This window comes from Anabrus simplex, chromosome 1, assembly GCF_040414725.1.
Source record: "Anabrus simplex isolate iqAnaSimp1 chromosome 1, ASM4041472v1, whole genome shotgun sequence".
In the NCBI taxonomy this organism is placed as follows: domain Eukaryota; kingdom Metazoa; phylum Arthropoda; class Insecta; order Orthoptera; family Tettigoniidae; genus Anabrus; species Anabrus simplex.
The window spans coordinates 1,209,582,557-1,209,590,435 of record NC_090265.1 but is presented as its reverse complement, the minus strand read 5'-3'; the positions used below and the strand labels follow the sequence as shown (position 1 = coordinate 1,209,590,435).

General features: G+C 40.5%; 1 protein-coding gene across 2 annotated transcripts in view; it reads right to left on the bottom strand.

Annotated features, from left to right (window-relative positions):
• Positions 1-402: 402 nt before the first annotated feature.
• The window catches only part of ERR (estrogen-related receptor), a 444,389-nt gene continuing 436,912 nt past the window's right edge, over positions 403-7,879 (bottom strand). For both annotated transcript variants that reach the window (XM_067151671.2, XM_067151681.2), the window contains one exon: positions 403-1,345. In XM_067151671.2, the coding sequence (XP_067007772.1) occupies positions 1,183-1,345 (163 nt within the window). In that variant the 3' untranslated portion in view covers positions 403-1,182. The remainder of the gene's footprint in view (positions 1,346-7,879) is intronic.

The window sequence follows — 7,879 nt, the reverse complement described above, 5'->3', positions numbered from 1 at the left end:
ACAAAATATGGTATTCATTCTTGTACAATAAAAAATCGCTAGTCTAGCAGTCTAGGGATGATGTACATGCCTCTTACCCGGAGATCCCAGATTAAGGGATCTGAGGGCTGGTTTGAAGCCCATTCAGCCTAAGTGATTACAATTGAGGAGCTATCTGATGGTGAGATAGTGGCCCTGCTCTAGAATGCCAAGAATAACGGCCAAAGGGAATCGTCGTGCTGGCCACGCACAACCTAGTAATCTGCAGGCATTTGGGCTGAGCAGCAGTCATACGGTAGGCCAAGGCCTATCAGGGCTGTTGAGCCATGGCATTTGTTTTTGCTAATAAAAAACAGTCTTGACCCTTCATAACTATTTCAATATACTGTAACTTTTTCTCAAAGAAATCCTCATGAAGTTCCTCTAAACAGCCATCAGTATATCTGCTTGAAAAGCACTTGGACTATTTTAACACACTAGGAATGGTCTCCCATTATACGGAGCACGGTTCATCTCTCCACTGTTTCATTTACACATAGTTTTGTTACAGTACCTCTAACTGCATTATTTATTATCAATATAAATTCATAAACAAACCATTATGCTACCAAAAAGATGTTATATTTGGAATTGATATACCAATGTAGTTTGATGCCAAAGAGCCTGAATATAAGAATACGTAAAATACCTTCATTTCTGTTTACAACAGTATAATGAGTTTTGTCTTTACCTTGGTGCTTTGGTGCTTGAGGAGCTGAGAGACATCTCTCTAGAGCTCGATATAAAGTTTACAACCAGGTCTCAAAATAGTTTTGTGTAATCATTCTATTCCTACAAACAGTACTTGCATTTTTAAGTATTCCAAGTTTTTCTAGATTCAGTCATTGTGTATTGAAGTGTGCGATTGAAGGCTAAGAATTGCACCCTGCAGCCAGCCTCCCCGTACTGCACCTACCCCTTTCATTCAGTCTTGTTCCCCCTGAGTCTTCTTCAATAGACTGCTTTCTTTCAACCCTAAAGACCACAACAATGACAAACACACCTATGTGGTCTAGGACTATGTATGCCTTCATGGCTACATGCATACAACACACACACACATTTCAATTACAGCTCCTTTGGCATACACTGGCTCAGTCGTTAGCTCAGATGTCTGCCAAGCGAAGTCAGTAATTTTATTTAAACAATTTAAGTCCATTTTTCCTATCGGAAGTATGCTTCCAGCATTTCCACGAACAACTTGTTCATGGGAATCTTGCCATCTCGATGAACGCCAGTCCAGTATCGTCGGATTACCTGATCAGCTTGCCGTAATACTGGTAGGCATAATAGCAACTGGTGCATGTGGTATGATGCAGTATTAGATCTGTAACATATAATATATAAAATTTATAACAAATAAAAACAGATATAGGTCAAATAGAGAAAGTAAATTAATTCAAATATCTGGGAGAAATAATTCAAGAAAATGATTTAGAAAAATCTGCTGTAGGAAGAATTTACACAAAATGGAAGGAGCATACGGCATCACTACGAATTTTTAAAACAAGAAAAGCTTATCTAGAATTTTTAAAATAAGGCACTATAATAAAGTGGTGAAACAAGAATGTCTTTATGCAAGTGAAGGTCTAGTTTTGAACTATAATTTACATTGGCTGGAAGTACTAGAAAGAAGAATCATGAGAAAAATCTTAGGTCCAAAGAAAATGGAAATTAAGAAGGAATAAGGAAATATAGCAGAGAATAGAACATATAACAGAAACAATAAGAAAAAGGTGACTGCCACTGCAGATTGACAAAACAGATATTCAAGTAACTTAGGGAGGAAAAAGTCAACAACGAGCTGAAAAAAAAAGAGGTCGAGGAAGATTTAGAAGGAGATAAAATAAGAGGAAATCCGACAAAAGAGTAGCGTTACAAAAATGTTGCAAAGTTTGGGCTGGGAAGACTTAGGAGAAAGGAGACGAGCTGCTCCACTAAGTGGTATGTTCCGAGCTGTCAGCAGAGAGATGGCATGGAATGACATTAGTAGACGAATAAGTTTGTGTGGCATCTTTAAAAGTAGGAAAGATCACAATATGAAGATAAAGTTGGAATTCAAGAGGACAAACTGGGGCAAATATTCATTTATAGGAAGGGGAGTTAGGGATTGGAATAACTTACCAAGGGATATGTTCAATAAACTTCCAATTTCTTTGAAATCGTTTAAGAAAATTCTAGGAGAACAACAGATAGGGAACCTGTCACCTGGGCGACTGCCCTAAATGCAGATCAATATTGATTGATTGATATAGAAAGAGAGATTTTTAAGAGAAAAGTTTAAAGAATGGAATGGTTCTAAGGAATAATGAAAAGGAAACGCATGGGAATGGGAAGAACAGAAGAGGAAACAACCAGGAAGGATGAATTGAAAGTGACATGTGCTCCCTAGCAGGCCTCATAGTCAAGAAGAAGAAAAATATGAAAATTTAATGTGACTCATTTAGCAACAAGACAAATAAATAGAATAAGAATAAAACACATTTGATCAGGTACAATGCAGTACGAAACAATACATGTTAAATGCAACATAAACATAAGTGCAGAATCACCTGAGATGAAACATTGCTAGGATTGTGGGATAACCAAGTAAAACTACCATTTTAATTATTAGTTAACTTCTCTCCAGTTTCATGAATGCTTCCCTTATCACTTTCTTGTCCACCTCTATTGAAGTATATATATATATATATATGTATGATGTTTACAAAAGCACACTGTATATTGCAGCCATCTACCATGAATTAATCTTGTTTGCTCTGATTTGTGGTCCAATAATTACCTTGGGAGTTTTTTCTTTTAAAACAATGTGTGTGTACCTTACGTTATATAAAAATCTTTAAATGTGTATCACTCTTGTCTTGTGTTGTTGCACATGGATCAATCCATACCTTCTACAGTTTATGGACCCAGGTTATGCAAGAAGTGCACGAAATAAATGCAAAGTGCGGCTTATAAGAAGAAACTCAATGTTGTGATGCTGTGCGACAAATCATTAATAATGTAACGCGTTGGCAGGGTAGATAAATAAGCACAGAAACTGGTAGCATTCTACTTCTGAAATTTACTTATCTAATTACTTAAACTACACATTAACACTCACAGATATATCGAGATCACAACTTACACTCATAGTACTGTACTTTACCCCGTCTGCCATTTTGCCTAGCTCAGCGGAGACGCTGCGTGGTATGTTCGTACATAAAGGTATGGGTCGAAAAGTCTATCTCAAATTAGCTTAAAATCATAGGACAGGTTCTAGAATACATTATTCATAAATGAGAACTCAAAGAAATAAAAGGGTGGAAAGGTTTATTAACAATAAGCCTGAGAAAAGAATGATAATCTCCCCAAATTAAAAATAAATTACAAAAATATTACAATAAAATTCCTCTTCACAATTTTAAATAGAAACACAGGTGTCGCACCCCAAATTGCTATTATTATTGTGTTTTTGACATAGGATTCAAATAAATTAAACTTCGCATGGCACGTAGCCTCGATTTGAGTCGTCTCTTTACATGAAATATAATTATAGATTCGCACATCTCGGCCTGATTAAACAAGTCCAAACTAGTCAGTATATAAACATAATAAACACTTGCTTGGGACTGGCATATACCCCCAAAAAGATACTGAATTTACAATCATAGGATCCGCCCAGAACAAACTGAAGAGGGAACAGAACCTCACAACCTCAAAATCAGCACGTGCTGTAAATCCCTTGATCAACGATGCATACAATAACAATGGACAAAAACACATCGAACAAACACATCCTTAAAAAGAAAACAGATATATACATTGGACGTCATCGTCTGGTGTCCTTGGTCTCGAACGCAAGACCTCTAGGGCCCTGGATGTCAACTGCCATGTATTACGCATGATGAGTCACTGCCGGCTACCTTACCAACCCCTGGTCAGCTGTAAAGAGATAAAGTGAACGGCAAAATATTTTTGCACGCAAACAGAACTAACCTGCCTCGGTCTGGGTAACGGGTTTGTGTGTACACCCCATTCATTCATTGCGGCTCAGTCGGCTAACATCGACAGTTTTCACCTGCGTTTGGAGACAACAGACGTTTCTCCTCTCGGCTTTTGAAAGCATTCTCGTCTTTAACATGTCAGAGAGGCGGGTCTCCGAGCTAAACTTGGATCTCATTATGACACATCAAACTGTGTCCCAATATTATGCCGCAATTAGGACTCACATCAGTCTGTACTCAAATACATAATTCACATCTCTCATGAGGATAGCCTGTTCTCTTTACAGTTTCTCATGCCTAGCATCTAGAATACACAGGTTCAAATCCAGGTTCTCTCTTGGCCTATTCTCGCATCTAAGCCTCCTCAGGCTACTTTCGCACATAATTTCACTGCGGTATCACACACAAGTAGTATAATTGGATGGTTCGGCGGCCTCCTCCTCCTCCGGCTCTCGGGAGAGGCCTCCTCCTCCACCTCAGCCAGTGGCCTCCCAGTGGCCACCTCCACCTCCACCTCAGCCAGTGGCCTCCCAGTGGCCTCCTCCACCTCAGCCAGAGGCCTCTTCCAGTGCTGCCAACTTAACCTAACTAGCGCGAGATAAACAAAGCCACGTGCTTTTTGACAGACAACAACGCACCGCTAACCTCAGTACTGCCATCTTGACGGGCCTAAACCTCAGTAGTGCCAACTTAACCTCACAAGCGCGAGGTAAACAAAGCCACGTGTTTTTTGACAGCCACGTGCTTTTTGACAGATTTGTAAACAAAGCCACGTGCTTTTTGACAGACAACAACGCATCGCAAACCTCAGTACTACCATCTTGACGGGCCTAAACCCCAGTAGTGCCAACTTAACCTAACTAGCATGAGGTAAACAAAGCCACGTGTTTTTTGACAGCCACGTGCTTTTTGACAGATTTGTAAACAAAGCCACGTGCTTTTTGACAGACAACAACGCATCGCTAACCTCAGTACTGCCATCTTGACGGGAATAAACCTCGGTGGTACCAACTTAACCTAACTAGCGAGAGGTAAACAAAGCCACGTGCTTTTTGACAGCCACATGCTTTTTGACAGCTGCCATCCGCCATCTTTGAGCACCGTGCTGCCCTCTTTCGTCACCTGTCATCGGCAGTGCTGCCATCTTGACGGGTCTAAACCTTAGTGCTACCAACTTAACCTAACTAGCGCGAGGTAAACAAAGCCACGTGTTTTTTGACAGCCGTCATCCGCCATCTTTAATCCATAGAGCACAGTGCTGCCCTCTTTAGCTACTTACCTTTGAAATGTGGTGGCGGATAATTTGAAAAATGCTTTTTGACAGCAGCCATATTGCACCGCAAACCTCAGTGCTGCCCTCTTTAGCTAGATACCTGTGGTAGCAGACAATTCCACGTGACAGCAGCCATCTTTATTCAAGAGAGCACCGTGCTGCCCTCTATGTGGTGGCGGCAAATTGAAAAATTCCACGTGCTTTTGTTTGGAAACAAACTCACGTGCTTTTTTGACAGCTACCATCCACCATCTTTAATCAACAGAGCACAGTGCTGTACTCTTTAGCTAGATACCTTTGAAATGTGGTGGCGGCAATTTGAAAAATTCTATGTGCTCTTGTTGGGGAACAAAGCTACGTGCTTTTTTTGACAGCTGTCATCCGCCATCTTTAATCAATAGAGCACTGTGCTGCTATCATGCGGGCAATTTCGTTAGCTGTCATCCGCCATCTTTAATCCAGAGAGAACAGTGCTGCCCTCTATGTGGTGGCGGCAAATTGAAAAATTCCACGTGCTCTTGTTTGAAAACATACTCACGTGCTTTTTTGACAGCTGTCATCCGCCATCTTTGAGAACAGTGCTGCCCTCTATGTGGTGGCGGCAAATTGAAAAATTCCACGTGCTCTTGTTTGAAAACATACTCACGTGCTTTTTTGACAGCTGTCATCCGCCATCTTTAATCCAGAGAGAACAGTGCTGCACTCTATGTGGTGGCGGTAAATTCCATGTGCTTTACAAACCTATGTGCTTTTCTGACAGCTGTCATCCGCCATCTTTAATCTAGAGAGAACAGTGCTGCACTCTATGTGGTGGCGGCAAATTCCACGTGCTTTACAAACCTATGCGCTTTTCTGTCATCCACCATCTTTAATCTAGAGAGAACAGTGCTGCACTCTATGCGGTGGCGGCAAATTCTACGTGCTTTACAAACCTATGCGCTTTTCTGTCATCCACCATCTTTAATCTAGAGAGAACAGTGCTGCACTCTATGTGGTGGCGGCAAATTCTACGTGCTCTTATTTGGAAACAAATTCTACTCGCTCTTCAGCTGTCATCTACCATCTTTAATCAAGAGAGCACCGTGCTGCCCTCTTTGTGGTGGCGGATAATTTGAAAAAAATTCAGCAGCCATCTTTAATCCAGAGAGAACAGTGCTGCCCTCTTTAGCTACTTACCTTTGAGGCGGTTAATTTGAAAAATTCTTTTCGACAAGCTGCCATCTTTAATCCAGAGAGAACAGTGCTGCCCTCTTTAGCTACTTACCTTTGAGGCGGTTAATTTGAAAAATTCTAGCTGCCATCTTTAATGAAAAGGGCATCGTGGTGCTATCTTGCGGGTAATATTTTACGTCACAGCTGTCATCCACCATCTTGCATTGCTAACCTTAGTGCTGCCCTCTTTAGCTACTTACCTTTGACAAGCTGTCACCCGCCATATTGCATCGCAAACCTCAGTGCTGCACTCTATGTGGTGGCGGATAACTTGAAAAAATCTTTTTGACAAGCAGCCATCTTTAATCAACAGAGCACCGTGCTGCCATCTTTAGCTACCACCATCTTACATCGCTTACCTCGCTGCTGCACTCTATGTGATGGCGGTTAATTCGAACAAGTTTAATCACGCATCGGGTAAGCTAGAGTAAGCACGTGCTGTTGTGATGACATCATCATACATGTTTAGACTTGTCCGTTTTCTTAAGAGTAAGTCGATGTAAAGGAATGTGGTAGCGGTAAATTCGAACGAGTTTAAACATGCATCGGGAAAGCTAGAGTAAGCAAGTGCTGTTGTGATGACGTCATTGTGCATGTTTAGACCTGATCGTTTTTCTTAAGAGTAAGTCGGTGTAAAGCAATGCAATAAGTACAACATTTTTTGAATGCGATCAAATATTTATTTACAAATGTACTACAACAGTGTTCGTTTTTGCTGCTGACAAGGTTGGTGTGCTTCTTAACAACGTATGCTTCCGAAATGCCTCCTGCAACATTCAAATTAAACAAAGCATTTAGAAATATATTATACTAAGTATGTTATGCTTTACAGAGAAGATCATGTACTTCTTACCTTGCTGTTATTCCTTTTCGGAATCATCATCATCATCATGAAGTACTAGAGAAAGTTCATTCATACACTGTGTACAGTGTTCAATCCTCGGATTTGGTCCATCCCAATCATCATCACCATTTTCTCCTCGATGCTTGTAATGTCGCTCACAAGTTCTGCATAAAGCTACTTCGATTGACATCTTACTGTGTAGAGGAAGGATGTCCCAAAAATTATGTACGTAAGAGGCAGCGTACGTATATAAAAATCCTGGTGGTAAGTATTGAATAAGATGTTTCGGCATCGATGATCTACGTTTATAGAACATCTTAATAGCCTCACTCACTCGTGAAACATAAATAAGATGTTGCGTATGAGCATGCAAACAGCATGCACATTTACAGTTTTGTTCCATAGCGTACGATGTCGAAGCACACACTAATGAAAATGATAAAGATCTATTCTTATTTATAGTCTCGTAACAATATTCGTTAGCGGATGGTAAGTAACATCACTCATATGAATAATAAGACAATAGGCTGCTGTGTTAGCAGGAAT